The 21,896-nt window shown below is 37.0% G+C and overlaps 1 protein-coding gene across 22 annotated transcripts in view; it reads right to left on the bottom strand.

The window, feature by feature from the left end:
* Positions 1–21,896, bottom strand: part of RIC8B (RIC8 guanine nucleotide exchange factor B) — a 112,330-nt gene that overhangs the window by 18,181 nt on the left and 72,253 nt on the right. For 16 of the 22 annotated variants that reach the window (XR_012420569.1, XR_012420568.1, XR_010579570.2 and 13 more), the window contains 2 exons: positions 16,629–16,773; positions 8,940–9,084 (listed from right to left, as the gene is read on the bottom strand). Coding sequence is in view for 8 of the 22 variants with exons in the window: in XM_005572111.5 (XP_005572168.1) it covers positions 8,940–9,084; positions 16,629–16,773 (290 nt within the window). In the remaining 14 variants the exon portion in view is untranslated. Of the gene's footprint in view, positions 1–622; positions 755–8,939; positions 9,085–16,628; positions 16,774–21,896 lie in introns of those variants that run through there. The other 6 variants (XR_012420573.1, XR_012420574.1, XR_012420572.1 and 3 more) reach the window with 2 other exon arrangements.

The following is a 21,896-nucleotide window of genomic DNA, read 5'->3' as shown; positions in this document are numbered from 1 at the left end:
AGATGGGAATAGTTAAGTAGATGGGTGTAGAGTCCCTTTATTTGTCCCCTACCCACTTGTTTCCTCTTAAGGTACTTTCAAAGGTTCTGGGGCAACTTGAAAACCCATACCCTTTTCATTTATTTCTAGCCTTGGCTGTACATTAGAATCACTTGAGAAACTTTAAAAAAAAGCTTGGGCGACAGAGCGAGACTCCATCTCAAAAAAAAAAAAAAAAAAAAGCTTGGGCCTCACCTTAGACCAACTAAATCGGTGCGCGCGCGCGTGTGAGTGTGTGTGTGTGTGTGTCTAGAGTACCTGCTTTAGACACTCATTGTGTGCTATTTTCTCTGTTTTCAGGTGCTCATGAAAGAAGAGAAAAAGGCCTCCAATTAGAGGCCATCAACAAAAATGCTGAATGGGTCATCGTATTTCCTAAAAGTCAAGAACAAAGAAGACCCAGACAAGGCTTCTGAGAACTATGGAGACGTATCCAGATGCCACACTGAAAATACAACTGACCACCCATCCATTATTTGCTCAGGCATATATATAACACATCTCTTTTCACTGGTTTCTCTTCTGCCCCCTGTTAAATTAAAAAAACAACTAGTCTTATAAATGAATAAAGGTGCTTATTATAGATACATACCACTTCCCAAGCAAAGAAAATCAGGCCTCAGAAGAAAGTATACGGGTAGGTAGATGTATTAACTATGTAGATCATGCTTATTTGCCTCTTGAGAGATGGCTTCTCTCCTCAAATTCAATGGAGCTGTGATTTGAAAAATCAGGCCCGTAGGCACTTTTAGGATATAATGACATTTGCACACATGATCACAGGCTTCAGGGAAAAAAAAGCATCAGGAGGACACACTGGTAAGCTATGTGGTATTGTGGGCACCACAGCATACAAAGTCACTATATGAATTCCTAGATTAGGACACAATGTGATGGTTTTCTTGGTTCTCTTAAGAGCTTAGTGAAAATTAAGTCTGTTTTCCATAAGGTGACCTCAAGTCCCCTGGCTGCTAAAATGATATAATGGTTTGCTCTGAAATTAGCTACTAAAGTAACACAATTCTTTGCTATCTGAGCATAAAAGCAGCAGCCAGAAATTCATTCTTACAGAGTAAGAACTCATTTTTTTTTACCCAGGGAGTAAAACATTCCAACCCTCCAGTCACTCTAGGGATTTGGGTTTCATTTTTCCCTTTAAAAAGACATTTTCCCCCTGGATATTCCGGAGAATGTAAACAATGCCACAGAAAACACAAGTTAGGGCACTGAAGTACAGTGTACCACTCTATTATGGGGAAAATGCCAGGGTGCTGTGGCAGAAGGCAGACAAACACTGTCTCTCCTCCCACTCCCCACTTCAAACCAGAGTCTCATGTAGTCTCCCTACCCAGAAAGGAAGAGAAAACAAGTAACAGTCGCCATGACAACAAAGATGTGAGATTTCATAAAATAGATTACTTTTGGTGGAACAAATACCTGACACCTTTACAACCTCAAATAGTACAGTCTGAGATGCCACAGTCCAGGTTTCAAGATCTTAACACTATGAAATTCTGGAGTTACTTTTATTTCATTCCAAAACTTGGAGTCTTAAGATGCTTTAAGAACACTAATTGTGGCGGACATTTCATTGGGTAATTATATTTATCATGATCTCCTCCACCTTGTCTCTGCTCCCCTGTCCCATTTTCGTAGCACTCTAATCCTACTATTTATGACTTCCAATTAGGTGACAAGAAGTGTCTAAATTCTTATCTGTGGTATTTCATCACAAATTTTGTATAAGACTATTATATGAACTGACAGCAGCTATGGGCCTGGAGACAAAAGGATTAAGACACACTAAAAAGGTATGGACAAATGAATGCAGGTATAAAACCTGAACTGTATTTCAAGTCTTTTGCTCTTTCTTCAAACTTTTGTTACTTTTGGCCAACATCAATAGTACTAGGTCATTTAACAAAAAAGATCCATTAAAACTTATTTCAGCTATATGAAAATTAACTTCAATCTCTACAATGTGTGGCTTAAATTTATTCAAAGCATTCTGGTTAAAAAAGGAACTCTAAAGTCAACCTACAGGAGTTGGACAGGTAAGATAAGTGAATAGGATAAGCTGTCAAACCAAAGGAGCTTATACCTCGTATGAAGGAAACCACAGCTACTCAGTTCCATCAGTTGGTTGCCATGTAGCATGGAGGCCCTATGTTACCAGAACTTCCAATTTTTCAAAAGAAGTTAGAAATCAAGATTTTCATCTAAAATATCTATGGGATATGTTACCAGAACTTCCATTTTTTCAAAAGAAGTTAGAAATCAAGATTTTCATCTAAAATATCTGAATTCTAAATGTTGGTAAGTAATTAAGTTATTTTAAGAAGCACTGTGTAAAACAAAAAAGCAAAACCACAAACCAAATAACCAATAGTATATGGGGCAAGCCAAACAAAACATACTTGTGGGCTAAATCCAGACAATTTGCAACCTCTACGAAAGGGATTAGGGTTTTTAGGAAAAGGCCAAGACCAGGAAAGAAGGGGACAGGCGGGTGGGAAAGGAGATGTTATATGCAAATGAAACTAAAACAACTTTCCAGGGGGGAAAAACCCAGAATACATTGCTCCCCCAAGAAACAATATAAAGAACAAAATGGAAATTTACCATATCTGAATTTTCTTGAATTCCATTCCCTGGCTCCCATTCCTCAACTAGATGTCGAGCTTGATGAGGAAAGGGAACTTGATTTTCTTGGTATCCTAATGCCGAGGAGGGGCTGACTGACTCAAAAAATTCATTCATCCAACAAAAATTTACTGACTGCCGGCCGGGCGCGGTGGCTCACGCCTGTAATCCCAGCACTTTGGGAGGCCGAGGCGGGCAGATCACGAGGTCAGGAGATTGAGACCATCCTGGCGAACATGGTGAAACCCTGTCTCTACTAAAAATACAAAAAAATTAGCCGGGTGTCGTGGCAGGTGCCTGTAGTCCCAGCTTCTCGGGAGGCTGACGCAGGAGAATGGCGTGAACCCGGGAGGCGGTGGAGCTTGCAGTGAACCGAGATTGTGCCACTGCACTCCAGCCTGGGCGACAGAGTGAGACTCCGTCTCAAAACAAAACCAAAACCAAAACAAAACAAAACAAAAAAATTTACTGACTGCCTACTGTGTGCTGGGCACATCTACATGAACAAAAACAGACCAAAACCAAAACTAAAACCCCTCTTCCCTCTTGGAGCTTACTTTTTGGAGGAGAAAACAGACTTAATGAATGAGTAAGTTATATGGAATGTCAGAAGGTGAATAGCACTGTGAGAAAAAAAGGACAATGTAAAGAAGTATGATATGGAGTGGTAAAGGCAGGAGTGCAGCAACTGTTAACAAGGGCACAGAACAGGTGATACCTGAGTAAAGACTTGAAGGCGGTGAGGGAATGAGAGAGAGATGGCAGCTATCTGGAGGACAGGCATTCCAGGCAGAAGGAACAGCAGTCAATAGAAAGGCCTCAGGCAGGAATGTGTCTGCAGAGCCTGACACATAGTAAAGAGGTCAGTGTGGCAACAGTATAGCAAGAAAGGGTGCAAGTATACCACTGTGAGGACATCTGAACAGCTGACTAGTCTGATTTACATATTATAAGGATCCCACTGACAGTTGTGTTGAGAACAAAATGAAGAGGAACAAAGGTAGAAGCAACAAGGCCCGTGAGAAGGCTATTAAAATGATCCTGGAGAGAGAGATTTTAGCTTGGACCAGAGTGGTAGCAGCGATGGCAAATAAAAAGGGTAATTGGATTCAGAATGTATTATGAAGCTAGGACCGGAACTACCTGACAGATGTAGGTGAATACCAATTTAGAATGAATCAAATGGATTTTTGTGTTTTCAGGGATATCAGAGTATATACACAGATACATTTTCTTTTGTTTTCTAGATGCTCTGAGAACAGGGAAGCTATCTGAAGGGCAAACTCATTTCTCTCTTTGATTGGCTTTGAAACAGAATATAGCAGAAGTTAAAATAAGCTCTGACTTCACACCCATTAGGATGGCTATTACTAAAAATCACAAAGACAAATCGCCCCAGAAAAAATAATACTAGTAAGTGTTGTGAGGATGTGGAGAGAAGGGAACCCTTGTACACTGCTGATGGGAATATAAAATGGTGCAGTTGCTATGTAAAATGGTATGGCAGGCTGGCCACAAAATTAAACACAAGAACTATCTACCACATGATACAGTACTTCTGGGTGTACACGCAAGAGAGCTGAAAGCAGGGACTTGACAGATATTGGTAGACACATGTTCACCAGCATTATTCACAACAACCAAAAGGTGTATATAAAATGTATATACATATGATGGAATATTATTCAGCTGAAACTTTGACATGTGCCACAACATGAACAAATCTTAAAGACATTATTCTAAGTGACACGAGCCAGTCACAAAAGGAGAAATATTGTATATGATTCCATTTATAGACATTCTTAGATTCTATAGAGACAGAAAGTAAAATGGTGGTTACCAGGAGCTAGAAGGAGGGGAATGTGTACAGAGTTTCATTGGGGACAAGGAAAAACTTCTGAAGAGAGATAGTGGTGATGGTTGCACAACAGTGTAAATGTACTTAATGCTACAAATTTGTTCACTTAAAACTGACTAAAATGGTAAATCTGATGTTACATATTGTATCCCCAAAGTAAAAAGGCAGAGTGAAGAGCACAATAAAACTTGCTTTCCCTACCTCAAAAAACAACAACAAAATTCCCAAAAACCGCAAGCTCTAGAGTCAGGCCGCCTGACCACTTATGAACTGTTTGCCCTGGACAAATTACTCGAATCATTGCCTTTAGTTTTCTCGTCTATAAAATGAGACTAATTCTATCTCAAAGGATTGTTGTGAAGATTATATAATATTTGTCTAGTTCTTAGAAAAGTGCCTGGCACATGTTAAGCACTCAATAAATACCAGCTATTGTTACTAGCATTAGTGAGCCACTTGTGGAGAAATAGGCAACACAGAAGGCCTCGGATGATCCAGGAGGTAAGTTACTCTATTCAGTCAAATCCTTACTATGGAGATGCACGTGTAATCTTCATTTAAAAAACCATGCAACAAATAGGTGGTTTTGTGGCGTTTGCTTTAAATTCAGATATATTTTGAAGAGATACCAGTTTCTCAAAATGTCTCCAGTAATTTGAGAATTATCATATAAATGACACACTGATTCTACATAAAAGAAGTAGGGTAAATTATGAAAGCACATCCTAATTCAGGTTTTTGCATTACACTTGCAATGGAAAGAACCAGTATAATATGGTGTCATTCTTCCATTTACTTATCTGATATTTACTATGTATCTACCATGTATTAGCCACATAAATATATACATACTGAATATACATACATACAGGAATACCAAATTGCATCTAGGCAATAAAACAAAAAAGGCCTCAAAATGCCTTTTTAAATTATAGTGCTTTTTAAATATTTCCCATGTCAGGCTGTTTAAGAGTAATAACCTTGACATAAAGGATATAGAAAACTGACAATTGTGAATCTATAGCAAATAAACACTGGAGCAAAGCTCAGTGCTGTAGTTAAGCTAATACACTGGCCTCTTTTACCTCTGGTCTTTTAGAACTCTGAATTTAGATACGTTCTATGACTGCTTACAGTAATAGGTTCTAGTTCCTAGAAATGCTATTGTACATAAATATGTCATCACAGCCCAAAATGGGCAAAGAGAAAAACCTTCATGTCCTGGTTTCTGGGTCACTTACTTCAATAAATATTTAATATTAAAAATAAAGAAATTTATAAGGCCCAATATAACGCGACAACTATAAAAAGCCTTGACTGAAGCAGCATAGCAAAATCTTGACAAATAAAAGAAAAAGTATCTTGCCTTGTGCTGAAGAAACTGTTTATACAGCTCGTGGCATAGCTAGAGCTAAGAAAAATATGGTTAAGAAGGAAACACCCCTGCGTTTATTAGTACAATGATTTTAAGCTTTTGGATCTGATTATGAACTAGTGTGGTGTGTTAAGTGTGCAAGGAGTTTCCCTAGGGTTCTGCTCACTTTTGGCCATCTGTTCCTCCTATCCCTCCACAAAGCAGTCTTTTAAAGGCACCTCTTTGGGCCTCTAGATGCCTATGCACCCTGTGAAAGCTAGTTGTCTAAAAGGAGACAAATGTCATTAGACACACATCTTTCAATTGATGTCTAGAATAATGTACAAACCATACCAGCCAGTTATATCACCTTTATAGTCAAGGGACCTCCATTCTCAGAGGCATAAAAGAAACAGGTATAAAAGTTAGAATTTAGAAGTTTGGTTTCCCTTTGACACAGGACTAAAGTTTATCTGAAAACTTTCAACAAACCTGGCTAGACATACACCAAAAATTTATGTGGCATGTAACTCAATTCTATGAGTGTATTTTCTCTAAGCGTGCTAATTGCAGAAAGCCATTTCCAGTCCATTAAATACATTTATTTTGACACAAAAGGCTTTGTTGTGATATTAACTGTCTACCATAGCCTGAATGTAAGCTCCATACAATTCTTGGTTTCAGATTCCAGTAAAGGATTACAGGTTACCTTGGTGCATTAATCAGAATCCACTTAAAGTTTTGACAATGGGACTAGAGACAACTGGATGAAGAGTAAGTTCTCTGCTTCTGCCAACAGTAGCAATTGTTGTGAATAAATGCATCACAAGAAAAGCAGACTGAGATCTTGGGAACTCTGACTGGTGAATGGTATTCAGGGGTAGGGGAGTAAGCAATCCTTTCAGATGCTGATTTTATAAGCTTGATTGGTAAAAATTTTTTACAACAGTTTTTAGGAAACAAGTTCTTTGAGCTCTGTGGATCGCTCCACAGAATGCAAAGGGTACTCCTGCTTGCAAAGGACTTTGTTTACCACCACTTCCATAGAGATTATTTGAACAAATATTTTAAAGTAACATTAAATATCTCACACTTTTTCACTTTAAAGAAGGAAAATTTAAGAGAAAAACAGATGCGAATCTATCAGAAGGGGGGAGATGTGATGCTACTTGAAAAACACACAATTATAATGATCAGTGTTTAAGAAATACAACAAAATTTCACAACGGTGACTATTCTGACTACACAAACATACCATTCCTATGAATATTATAAGCAAAGTCCAAAGGCTGAAGATTATAATTAGGGATGTAAGGCTTAAGTACAGAAACTTTCCATGACAGACAGCCAAGACAGTAACAATACTAATGTGGCTGTTGATTTCAACAGAAGGTACTTCCTGAAATCTAACATCACTTCTGCAATGTAACATAATTCTATTTTCCTACTGTTATAGTAGCATTCTGGTGCTTGCTATATATATGACCACTACCATTACAGAAATTCTCTACTAAACAAAACGAACAATACACATTGAGATGCAAAGATATCAACCATCTATGAGTACTCATGAGTTTTAGATCATAGCTGAATGTGTTCACACATCCTGGGATGTAAGAAATGCCTAATGTAATTGCTACTTTCATTTAGAAATATGAAATTTCTCAAGAGGTATATTTTAATGGCTCAAATAAAGAGATATCAATATTAAACTGATAAGGAAATAGTTTGTAGAATGAAAAAAGCTAGTAAGACTAATTTAGAATGATGACTTCTGTAATTAGGGAAAGAAAGAAGCAAGATTCTTCTATCTTAGCTTCAAATACTTGTCATAGATAGCCAATTGATAATATCTAAATGGTGGCAGTCTTAAGAAAATAGTGCTTAGAGTCATTGCCAGCTTTCCCCCCAAAAACTCTATTTCTAGGACACACTCTATAAGATCCTACTGAGGCTGACGGCATCAGGGATGCTAAAAGTAACATTACCTACTCAGATCTGATTTGCCAAGAAACAGGCCATGTATGTCCTGTCTAATTGGGAACTGATCATTTCTTTCACCTTCTGACAACCCATTACTTGCATGTCAACAAGGCACGGCACAATGTATGTTTTTGAAAAGTATCTGACTTTGCGGATAGTCTATCCTTGATCACCTACTGCATGATTCACATCACACTCTAGAAGATGGCCAGCAGAAAGCACAGCATGTCAGTGTCACCATGTCAAAAGGAAAGAGCTTTTTTCCAATTTTCAGATGGAAATCTTCAAATGGAACTCAGAAAAAACACAGCTCAAATAACTCCTAATAAGCGGAAACTAAGAATTTACATGGGTTGACGGTTACGAGCGGGATGGAAAGGATGGAGAGGGAATAGGAGGAAGGAGAGGTGGTTTATCTTGGGATAAAAGAGAATAATTATAGTGTCTTTAATTTGTAAGCACTGACTCAGAGAAGACTTCACAGAGTCTCTGGTTTGCCTACTTATTGCACTTATGTATCTGTTAGAAGATGAGTCTCCATATGTTTGTTTGATTAAATTCACTGTGAAGCCAGACTTCTTTTCTTTTGATATTAATGTGTCTTGTTGCACTATTTTATTGACTTATAAAGGCTTTTATGCAAGAGGGAGGATCAGAACCTACATTTAGATTTCTGAGAAAGACTAAGCATCAAATCATCAACTTAAATAAGTGGTCTTGGTTATACCTTATAAAATCTCAACCTATGGAAAGGAAAGCAAATAGTAAGCAATAACACTTTTTCAGTACAATCTAAACACACCAGCTCTCTTAGTACTTGGGAGAAGATAATAAGCATGTTGAAAATATCATTTCTTGCATTATTAGCTTTCCTCCATCACTTGAAGTCACTCTCTAAGGCACTAGCTATGAAACTGCCTCTAAAAACACCATTAAATGGAAAGCTTCCAAATCCACAAGAGAAAAGAAACACTTGGAAAATGAAAGACAAAGGAAGTAAAAGGCAAATAACAAACTCAAAGACACAGCCATACTTAGGTGAAAAGAAATTTGATACTATACTTTGGTTTTGCATTTTTGTATTCTTCAGTGTCTGTGTCCTCGTCCTCTGAGTACCAATTATCTCCTCTTCCTCCAGCCAAGAGGCCCCTGGCCGCCAACAGTCCTGCAGCATTCCCATAGCCAGTGTATTTCAGCAGACTATCCACTGCAAAAACAGAATAAGGTTTTAGACAGGAATCCTTGGGTCTTCACCATCATCATCCACCACTCACCAACACAGGAACGTTGAAGACAGACGCTATGGCAGTAAACCTTTAAACTGAGAGATTTTCAAAATGTGGTAGGGTAGTGGTTACACTGAACTACTTACAAATTTTCCCATAGGCTCTGGGGACTAAGAGCCTTTTTTGAGGTATCAGAAACTAAAACAGAGCTATTTTGAACACACTTTATGGCAAAAGTGGGGCCTCTGTGACTGCCAGACCTTTGGTAAGGGTCACGCTTTAAGTTTCTGATCTCAGATCTTACTATTTAAAAATCCAGTTTTGGAGAAATGATAAGAAACTAGATAGAGTGAAAGATTGGGATTTTAGCAATATGGCACATAATGTAAAATCTCTCTCTCATTCTTTGTTGGAATTGGAGGAAAAGGGATAAGAAATAAGAAAACTTAAGGAAGGATATTAGCAAATAGCATAGGCTATAACTTATTGCTTTTTTAAAATAAAAAGTCAGCAACCATATATAGGCACGTGAAGCCCATTAAGAAGGCAGACCCAGGAGTTAGACTGGCTGGATTTCAATAATGGCTCTACCAATTACTAACTGGTTGACCTTGGGTAAGATATGTTGCAGTTTTATCCTAGTTTTCTATTCCGTAGAAATAGAATAGTAACTATCTACCTCACAAGTTAATATATGCAAAGCATGAAAAGTATCTAAAACGAAGTAAACAGTCATTCTTTTTCTCTGAGAAGAGTGGGTAAAATGATCATTTTTGAATTATCTTAGTTTTTTTTTTTTTTTAAAAAAAAGAAGTCTAATGAAAAGTTTGGTTCAGGTTCTCTGTAAGTATTATCCTGCCAACAGGGTCAGGTGATGTCTCTCTTAAGGTGAGCAGACACATACAACTTTTGCAAGGGATACTAGCACTGTAGTAATGTTTTTAGTGATTTCTAAACACCTTTAAGGAAGATACTAAACAATAACTGGCAGCTTTGTTTAGCAGTATTTAATTTTCTTCAGGTACAATTTCAAGGTAAACATTACAATATTTAATCAAAAGATAAGAATTGAGAAAATTTACTGAAGGTCTTTAACAGAATGTTGTTAAAATGTCATCTGAAAGGCAACTGTAGGAAACATAACATAACATACAATCTTATCCATGTATAAAGCCATAGTAAAATCTACATCTGTAATTCAGATCACTTACCTCAAAAAAGACAAAATAGAGCTGGAGAAGATTCAGAAAAAGGTAATTAAAATGACTGGGGAACTGAAAGGGTTGGTGGAAAGGAAAATAGGTAAGAAAAGTGGGTATATATGATCAGAGTATAAAATCATGGAGGATATGGATAGGATAAATGTATTCTAGGATAGAGTTGACTGTTACATTTTCAAATACCTGAACTAGAGGGTCCTTCTCATGACACTGTAAATAGGTGGTATGGGGATAAATAAAAAGACGTCCTGCTTTCAAATAATATAGCAAACTGGTGAAATTTGTGCAAAAGGAAACATGGGCTAATGAGTATATTAAATGATGTTGAAACCAGTCATTTTCAATCTTAAAACCTATTGGTAACTGTGGTCTGTCTGTAATAATCCTCAGTGGGTGCTGGATAGAATCCTATTAGAATTATTGAATGAGGGTGGGGTAAGCCCTCTGAGTAAGTCTGATATGCTCTCTTGGTATCAGTGCCTCCCCAAGATGTAGCGCTTTAGATAAATGAAGGAATCCTTAAAAAGTACTAGCAGAAGAAATGAGTGGTCAGTGTATATAGGTATTCTTAATATTCATGAAGGTCAGACATTTTCTTAATGACAGGTCAGACACAAAGCCACTGAAGGCAAAGGATCACAGATCTAAACCCACACAAAGTACCTTACAGATAGTAGGTGATGTTATCATTGTAAGCATTACTGATAAAGCTTATTTTTAACGAACAAGGAGATGTAGTGGATCCAGAAAAGAAATACTCATTACAATTAGGACACTCTAAATTCAGATATGAATAAATGTTTAAATGAATATACTTAAAGACAAAATAACAATAATAAAAAAAGACACAAAATGGCTAAAAATTAAAAGAGTTTAAAAATGCAAAGGTTATGAAAAGCCAAAATAGGTTAAATAGAAGTAAACAGAATACTAAATAACTGTTCTCTCATGTAGAAAATCTCTCTGGAAGCCAGTTAACAGTAAAAGCCCCTAGCAATTTTATGAAAATCATGTCAACTCCTCTTTCACTGGAACAAACTTTGTGTGCTAACTCTGTGACAGGCAGTGTAGGTTACAAAGGTGACTTAAGACATAGTTTGCCTTCAGAGTAGACAAAGGGTACAGCCAAGAGTTTTCAAATCACATGAACTTCTGTTAACAGGATAAAATATCCAAAAATTGGGGGTAGAGAAGGTGAGACAAATGAAATACGAAATCCTCACAGTGAGAAGCACTGAAGCAGTGTTTCTAGCTACTTTTAAGTCTGTTTTCAAATACACCATATAATATCTTATTTTATACTGGGAAAGTAGTAAATGGAAAACTGCACTTGGATGTTAAGGTGAGCTGCTAGGGCAAACAAAAGATTTTCTGGGTTGTTCTAAAATAAAAAGGAAACGCACAAATATATTTGTTCCTTGCATAGTAATTATCCATACAGTTACATGAAAATGCTGCCTAAATGAAACAATTCAGCATTCAGTCAGAAAGTTGCGAGAAATATTTCACCACTATTTTACCGGTATGCTAGAGGGCACTATGAACAGAGGAAACCAACCACGGCAGCACTGTGCAAAGTCAGAACTGCACTGGTAATGATACAGACAGTTACACAAATGTGGGTTCTACCACACTCTAAAATAAAAGCAATACGTTTTTGCTCTTTTACCAAGAACAAAGAATGTCAAGAACCAGCTTCTACCCAGAGACTATTCCCCCTTCTCTGTGAAAATCCTTTTCCTTCTAGTCAAATGCTGTAACTTTTAGAAGACTCAACTAGTGGCTTCATCTTAGTGTCCTTATTTCCAGTCTCACACTCCATTTCTTATTCCACACAACTGCCCAAAATATCTTTGTAAAAATAGGATTTTACAACCTTCCTGAATAAAATCTCTAATGTCTTCCCTTAAAAACTAAGCTCAAATTCCAAAACAGGGCATAAAAGGGCTCGTTTTCTGGCCTCCGCTGTCTTTTCCAAATTTGTCTCCTAAAGATTCCTCACACCTTAAACTAGTCTCTTTTCTATACATTCAAGGCTACTTCCTATTTCTTTGTCCTCTTCTGTGAAGGCTTTCTCTGATCTCCACACCCCCAAGCATTCCCTCTTTCAGGTTGCCATACTACCTGGCACATTTCTCTCTTAGGGCACTTATCATAGTGCACAGAAATTACTCCTTTAAATGGGACCCTGTATTCACCAGCCTGAATTTATAGAGAGCACAAACATTTGCTATTTTATTAAACATTTATGGGGCACCTGCTATCTGTTAAGCACTGGGGATCCAAAGATGAGTAGGACATGATCTCCGACCTAAAGGAAACTCAGTGTCTAGAATATAAGTTCAACAAATAAAGAGTTACAACACAGCAAATGTCAAAAGTATTAACAACAGAGAAGAAAAAATGGCACAAAGGAGAAAATGATGAACTCTGCCTGGAAGGTCTTCACAGAGATGATGCTAAAGTTCGTCTTCAAGGATAAGTAAAGTTCGCCATGGTAACAAAGATGAGGAAGAGCATTCCTCACAAAAGGAACAGCATCTGCCAATCCATGGAGATATGCCAAGAAATGGTGCAGTATAATCAGGCAAGAATAAATAATTTAGTATGACTAAGCATGGAGCGTAACAGGGGAATAGATTTCAAATACACTACACAGAGACTCTGTGGAGGTAAAATCTGGATTTTACCATGCAGGCAACAGAGAATCACTTAAAGTTTTATATGAGGGGAATGACAAAATTATATTTGTATTTTACACCAATCCCTCTGTTAACCATGTGGAAGACAAACTGAAGAAAATCTGACTAGAAACAGAGACATGAGATATTTTAATAGCTTATTAATAGTTAAAATAATTTTAAGGGCTTGTACTAAGATGGTGGTGTGGGAATAGATAAATAAAATATATTTAACAGGAGGTAGAATCTATAGATGTGGTGATTATGACTTCTACAGGTAAAGAAGGAATCTAAGGTAACTCCTAAGTTTCTGGTTTTAGGAACTAAACAGACAATGGTGCTGTTTGCAGAGAAAGTGATAGAAGGATAATGAAAAGGTTGAAGGGCATGGGGATGAAGATCATAAATTCAACTTTAGACATGAGTCTGAGGTACCAGTGAGACACTCAGGCAGAGAGGTCCAGTAAGCAAGTGGATAAATATGACTGGGGTTCAGAAGAAAGGTTGGGGCTAAAGATACATAGATTTGGGAATTTGTGCAAACAGAAGCCAAGGGAGAGGATGAGATTACTCAGGGAGCAATGTGAAATGAGAATGGGGACCAGAAGATAACCACGTCCAGCTAATTTTTGTATTTTTAGTAGAGAGGGGGTTTCACCATGTTGGCGAGGATGGTCTCGATCTCCTGACCTCATGATCTGCCTGCCTCGGCCTCCCAAAGTGCTGGGATTTCAGGCATGAGCCCCCGCGCCCGCGCCCTCTTTCTTAATGCAGTCTCTGTATTCCTAACCCATTGTAACTGTTGCTTGCTGTCTGTCTCTACTTAGTGGTCTGACCTTTGAGCCTTGATCAAGATGCCTTCACTTTCAAATTTCCTTGGCATATCCTTAAGATAAGAGACAGTTCAGACATTCTGAAAAGTTATTTGAATTTTATTTTATTTTAATAGTCTACCTCCAAACCCAAATTCCAAAATCTGATTACTTTTAAGCTGAAGGTAAACTCAGACATTTTCTTTTTTTCTGGCCAGAAGATTTTAAATTTGAACTAGTTGACAACATTTAAAAACAGAGAGCTTCTCCGGAAAACATGGAACATCTGCTAACACTGGCCACATGTTCCTTCATGGTAACCATCAGTTGCTGCTAAAGAGTAGCAACATCCTCTTTATAATCTCCCATAGTCTCTTTGTCTCCCCATCCCAGCCAATTGTCTCCACAACAGTGAGCCAAGTGTCAACTTTCATTTGTCATCTTACATCTAGTCCACCTGACTTACTTTTATTACCAGCCTGATACTGTAGGCATTTGCGTCTGTGACCCTTAAATAAAAAAATAAGTAATACATGGGCAGAAACATTGTTTATCTTCTATACCTCTGTAATCCCAGGGTCTAGCTCAAAAACATTTGTTGAACGAAGTCTGTTTATTCCAGAAGAATACATTACTAAACTTATAATCAAATTGGAAGGAAAAAATGATTATAGGCCAGGTGCGGTGGCTCACACCTGTAATCCCAGCACTTTGGGAGGCCAAGATAGGCAGATCACAAGGACAGGAGTTCGAGACCATCCTGGCCAATATGGTGAAACCCCATCTCTACTAAAAATCCAAAAATTAGCCAGGCATGGTGGCACGTGCCTGTAGTCCCAGCTACTCAGGAGGCTGAGGCAGGAGAATCGCTTGAACCTGGGAGGCAGAGGTTGCAGTGAGCTGAGATTGCACCACTGCACTCCAGCCTGGGTGACAGAGCAAGACTCTGTCTCGGGGAAAAAAGAAAAAGATTATAATGCAGAATTGTTGAGGTCAAATTAAAAATATATTATCTGCTAATGGAGGTTAGCTTTGGGCTCAAAGTTAGGACTATGAAACTAAACACTGGATCTAAAGGGGAACAAAACCAACCATTTCAAATTTAAAAAGTTAACAAAATTCACTTATAAATGTAATTACCATAATTACCATATTTGCTATGACACTCACTCATCGGTAATGTGATTATATTTAGAAATTATTTAGATATGTAATTATTTATTTAGATTTATATATTTAGATATACACTTAGGTATGTAATTACAGGAGAAATAAACTTTATTCTTCCCCATTTTAAAACTTTTTAAAGGTATACAAAAAATACATGTTCATTATAGAAAAATCATACAGACAACTAAAAAAATCACCAGTACTCTTATTACTCAGAGGTAACAATAAATAATATTTTGGTATATATTTTGACAAACCTTTTAAAATGAATAGATACACATATGTGTGATTTTGGATTTATGCATATACATGTATAATTATACTTTAAAAAACAGATCATTTCTGATCTCAAATCAATTCAGCCAATATTTACAGATAACTATGTGCAAGGCACTATGCTAACCACTTAATTCCAAGATGCTAAATCAATCTTTTTTCAAAATCATTAAAGAAGAAGTAAATTGTCTAAAAGAACAGATGCTAAACAGTCTATAATAATAGCTAATATAATTATTATGAGAGGAAATATGGCAGAAAGAAAAGACAGGACCCAAATTTGGGCTCCTGCCCTCAGCAACTGTGTGACATGTTATTGAAAGGCTCTCAGGTGGCAGGTTGCTTCATTTATGAAATCAAAATATAATATTTACCTTACAGGATCATTATGAGAATTAAATGAGATTATACATAGAATGTCAGGCACATGATACCTCTCAATTCATAATCATTATGATAATGATCAAATTAGGTTACTAATATACCATCTTAATGTGAACTTAAGTGGTTGGATCAATACATCAGAAATGAAGTTTAAGAATAACAATTGACTTAAGATTTTAAGAGGAGTGAACTTTTCCATCTCCAAATTATCTATCTTACTTTTTTAAAGTACCCCAGTAGAATATAGATCTGCCTAGATGGGATTTTATACTAGCAGATTTACAAAGTAGAAGAAGTAAAAATAAGAATAACTGAATAATCAAAGTTCCTTGTTTGGAAAACTTGCCTTTTGCAGAGTAATCCATATAATTTTAGAAAATATCTTTAATTGTTGGATCTATCTCAGTAGACAATCACTTTATATATACTGATAGAGTAGTATTGTAGTACAGTTATTTTCAAATTTCTCTCTACCACTATCTTAACTTTGTCTCAAGGGTATTATGCATTTTAAAAACTTCTGTTCAGTATATTATATAGCTCACATTCAGTAACTACTGATTGGAAAACTTAGTAAAGAAACCAAAACTCCTATAGCTTTAATTCCAAGAGGAATTAAAAAGAGGAACTAACCTAGACTTGTGCCTGCTTATTAAAATAGTAACCCCTGAATTACTGAAGCAACTTTTCATAATGGCTCTAAGTCCTGCCCCATTAAGATGAAGGCTGGGTTAAGGATACAGAAGACAAACTTTAAACGTGAGTGTGTTTGGTAATGTATCTGTCTTTGCATGTCTCAATGAATTCGGAAGCGTATAAAAAATGTTTTTGGCTATTAATTTTTATTAACTCCTTAGCCTAATAGAACAGACAGTAAGCTTTGGAAAGAATGGAATGAGATGACCAGTACTAACACTATCCATTAAATTTCTCGAATTCCCTCTGAAAGATAAAAGGCAGAGGCAAAGAGAGTTTAACCTACCTCTCTCTTTGCAAAGGACAAAAAGGAATTCAGCAGCAATTTGCTTGACTCCAAGGTCAACATGTGTCATGAGGCGCACCAGCTTATTTCTCACAGTTGAGCCAACTTCAGGTCGATTTGTCACATCCCTCAACGGTGGTAAAACCTGATGGCACAAATGCAAAACCCATCATCAATCGAGGCTACTAGAGTGAGTGAAGATGGTACAATGCAACTGGCCAGTCTTGTAATATCTACTGGGGTTTGTATTGTAGGAGCAAAAAAAAAAAAAAAAAAAAAGGTTAGCTTCCAAGTAAAACTAAACAACAAAAAACAGACTTCAAGTGATTTCATGCCTGTGATGAGGTTTCATTTGATCAGAAACATCTCTTCACTGTACCATCACACTATCCTCAAGTGCATTTCCGAGTTTTTGTTCATCTCAGCACCTGGAATGCCTCAACTTGCCTCTATGAAAATCCATTTCGAAGTTTAGGTCAAGTTTCTCTTCCATAAAGACTTCCCCAATACCCTGAGTCATATCGATTTTTACCTTCTCTTGAGTCCTCCAACATTTTCAGTATAGGTTGAGTATATTTTATCCAGAATGCCTGGGACCAGAAGTGCTTCAGACTTCTATTTTGGGGAGATTTTGAAATATCTGTGTTATAGATACATATGGATTAAGCATCCTTAATCCTAAAATCTGAAATCAGAAATGCTCCAAAATGACCATTTCTTTTGAGCATCATGTTGGTGCTCAAAAAGTTGAAGATTTTGGAGCATTCTGGATTTCTAGATAAGGGCACTCAACCTTTATTTAATTAAAAAAACTGTACTTATGTTTTCTAGTTGTTTAATTTTATAATAAAAATGGCTATTAATTTTTGAGTACTTTCTATGCATTAGTTGCTATAATAGATGGTATATATACATTATTTATAATCTTCACAGTAACCCCACAATATATACATTATTTATAATCTTCACAGTAACCCTGCAAAGGAGGTAGTAATATCACTCTCATCCCTGTTTTGTATTAGGTTGGTGCAAAAACAATTGAGGTTTTTGCTATTAAAAGTAATGGCAAATAGACTGATCCCCAGAGGGCTTATGAAACTTGCTTAGTTTGTCTGTTAGTTTGCTCACTCACGTACCCATTCATCCACCCACACACCTTTCTCCTGGTTCTCCTCCTATCTCATGGGTTGCTTTGTCTCAGCCTCTTTTGCCAATTCTCTTTTCTATTCCTGTTTTGTTAATGTTGGAATATTCAAGGGTTGAGTTTGTAGACAAATTCATTATTTTTACTCATTCAATTTGTGATCTCATCCAGTTTTATGGCTTTTTAGTCTCTGCACCCTGATGACTCCCTAAATCAGCAGTCCCTAACCTTTTGGCACCAAGGACTTGGCTGGTTTCATGGAAGACAATTTTTCCACAGACTGGGGCTTGGTGGGTGGTTTCAACATGAAACTGTTCCACTTCAGATGATCAGACATTAGATTCTCATAAGGAGCAGACAACCTAGATCCCTTGTATGTGCAGTTCGCAATAGTGTTTGTGCTCCTATGAGAATCTAATGCCCCAGCTGATATGACAGTAGGCGGAGCTCAGGCAGTAATGCTCGCCTGCTGCTCACCTCCTGCTGTGCAGCCCAGTTCCTAAAAGGCCATGGACAAGGCCCTGGGGTTGGGGGGTTGGGGACCCCTGCCCTAAATTATATCTCCATTGTTGATTTCTGCCCTGACCTCCAATTTTTTTTTTTTTAAATCATCAAAATTATAGGATTTTACAAAGAGCTATGGAAACTAATAGATTTAAATAAGGGCAGAAATTATATTAAAATGACTCACTTTCATTTTCTAAGATAATTATATCTATGATAGATCTATATAGAGGGTATTCAATCTAACACAATATTAAATACACTGCCTCCCCCTTACTTACACTTACAGACTGATTACAGAGCAAATTAAAGTATCCCGAAGTCATCCTGTTAACTGGTGCTTTTCAGGCTAGTGATTTTAGACTGGAATATGCATTCCAAACACCTGGGGATCTTGTTAAAATGCAGATTCTCATTCAATTAAGCTTTCGTGGGACCCATGACTGATTCCTTGTTTCTTTTTTCTAACCTTCTTAAATTTTTATGTGTACCACACAATATTTTTTTTTGTAGTTTTTTTTTTTTAATTTTTAATTTTTGGCCGGGCATGGTAGCTCACAACTGTAATCCCAGCACTTTAGGAGACCAAGGCAGGAGGATCGCTTGAAACCAGGAGCTCGAGACCAGCCTGGGCAACAGCGAGACCCTGTCTCTACAATAATAATAATAATAATAATAATAATAATAATAAACTATTTAAAAAGAAAAAAATTTTTTAAATTGTTGTGGGTACATAGTAGGTTATATATTTATGGAGTATATGAGATATTTTGATACAGGCATACCATGCATAATAATCACATCAGGGTAAATGGGGTATCCACTATTTATGCTTTCTTTGTGTTACAAACAATCCAATTATACTTTTAGTTGTTTTTAAACTAGACAACAAATTATTGTTGATGTCACCCTGTTGTGCTATCAAATACTACATCTTATTCATTCTATTGAACTACATTTTTGTACCCATTAGCCATCCCCACTCCTCCTTCTCCCCCCACTCCCCCACTATCCTTCCCAGCCTCTGGTAACCATCATTCTATAGGTACAATGTTGTACAGCAGATCTCTTGATCTTAATAATTTTATATTATTGAAATTTTGTATCTATTGAATAATAACTCCCCATCTTCTCCACAGCCCCTGGTAACCACTATTCTACTCTGTTTCTGACCTCCAGGCTTTTATAGACCTTTAAAACTTAGCAGTTCCTATACAGGACTCTTGAAGTTTCCACCAAACCTGTTCCTCATGCAGTTTTCCATCTCATTAAATGGTAAGTCCATTCTCCCAATTGCTTAGTACAAAAACCTTGGAAATATCCTTGACTCCTCTCTTTAATATCCATCCATCAGCATATTATGTCAGCTCCACCTCTGAAATATACCCACAATCCAACCACTTCTCCCCACCTCCTCCAGTATTACCAAGTCCAAGGTACCAATATTTCTCTCTGGACTAATATCAAAGCCTTGTAAGTGGTCTCTGCTTCCATGCTGGTCACTCTCTAATTCATTTTCTACATAGCAGCTAGGATGATCCTTTGAAAGTCAGATCATGTCACTCCTCAAAGTTCTCCAGTTCCCATGGCTTCTCATCTCACAGTAAAAGGCAAGGTCCTTACAACTTCCTTACAGGATTCCACATAATCTGGCTTCCTGCTACTTCTTCGACTTCATTTCTACTATTCTCCCTGCCTATGCTGTTACAGACACACAGACCTCCATGGACCTTCCTAAACATGCCAAGTACTTTCCTGCCTCAGGTCTTTTGCATTTGCTTCTCTTTCTGCCCAGAAACTCTTTTTCTAGAAACTTGCATGGCTCTCTCCTTACTTCCCTCAGGTGTTTGCCGAAATGTCACTTATAGGAGACATTCCCTGACCACTCTATATCACTAACCTTTAGCACTCTCTTTTTGTAACACCTCCACCTCCTTACTCTGCCATAACCTTCCTCATAGCACTTATCACCACCAGACATAGCATATAATTATCTGTTTACTTGTCTGCCTCCTTCCACAAGACCAAGTTCCACTGGGGCAGAGATTTCTTTGTTTTGTTTACTGCTCTCTTCCCAGTGTCTAGCATATTACAGGTGTTTAATGAATATTTGCTGGTTGAAGGAAAAGTGAATTAGTTCAAGTAGCTTTTATTAAGTACCTTCTATTATATAAGCGAGGACCTGTGCTAAGAAATGAGGGCAGACACAAAGTCAAATAGGAACTTACTGTGCACCTATTATATCCCAGACCCTTTATGTATATATAATTTTACTTGATCCACTCAAATGACTTTCTTCCCTCTCTCTCTTTCTATATCAAGTACCTACCATGTACCAGGAGATATCAGAGGCAGGGGAGACAGCTATAAACAAAAATGGAAACTAAATCTCAGAAAATTGAGTAACCTATCCAAAGTGTTTATGGAATCCACATTTCAGTCTCTGGCTGGGTAGAACAAAATACTAGGCACAAAGTAATTACACAATAAATTCTTACTACTGTGAACCATTATTGAACCATACTTAGTACATCTCCCATTTCTAGAAGAATGAAACATGTAACAAATGATTTCATGTAGTATATGCCTATAGTACCTAGAGTACAAAATCTATGAACAAAGATTATCACGTAAAAATTTTGTTAGCTACGTTTCTCGTTCCTTAAAACAAATTTTTAACAACATTTTGTTGTTATTGTTAAATACCACTCCCAAACTGCATATGTATTTCCCCCCAGAATACTTACCTCCAACAAATTTTTTCTTTGACAAATCTTGTCCAGTTTCTTTTTCAAATCCCCCAAATGCTCACTGCTTCTATAAGCCTCTCCAGAATAATACAACCTAGGTCAGTAATTTCTACCACTTGTTTTCTTTCCTACCTCCCAAATACAGAATATAGACCAATTTCCTTTGGGTATGCATGAGTTGGATTTAACCAGGTATTCACTACAGGGCATAATAAGAAACCAAGGTTCCACTTACATTATTATCAGAGTTAATCATCTGTACTTTAAATTCTGCCTTTCTTGATCGTAACAGTCTACAGTGCATCCTCTTCAGAAGGAAAGTTGATTTCTGTATTATGCCTTGTATCTTTGGTTATTTCACCTGTCATGTTTCATCTCCTTACCTCTACTGTCATGTTTCTTGAAGACAGACAGTGGGTCACATAATCTTTTATAAGGACACAATATGTGGCCCAAGGCCTTCATATTAAGAAGCTATTTAACGAATAGGTTTTTTCTTTTTTTGCTATTCTCTTTAGAGATAGCAAAATATAAACAGTTTAGGTGTACCTGGATCCCCTACAGAAAAAAGCAAAAATACAGAAAAAAAGTATTTTCATTTACTGTGCTTCACCAACTCCTCCTAGTCAAGGGAGAATGTCTCAGAATAATCAAATGTGGAAATGACCTTAATTAATTAATCTTGCTTAAATCATTATTCATGCTTTTTGGGTATCTCTCTTCTTTCAACAGACTGTAAATTCCTCAAAGATGGTCTCTATTTTCTAATCTCTCCTTATCAGCACTACCTATTAGTGTGTTCTAGATAGAGTAAGGTGCTTACTAAATCTTGACCATAAATACAGAGGGAAAAAATGAACCTGGTTCATT

The sequence above is a fragment of the Macaca fascicularis genome, chromosome 11, assembly GCF_037993035.2.
Source record: "Macaca fascicularis isolate 582-1 chromosome 11, T2T-MFA8v1.1".
Classification (NCBI taxonomy): Eukaryota; Metazoa; Chordata; class Mammalia; order Primates; family Cercopithecidae; genus Macaca; species Macaca fascicularis.
This window is presented reverse-complemented; position numbering and strand designations above follow the sequence as displayed.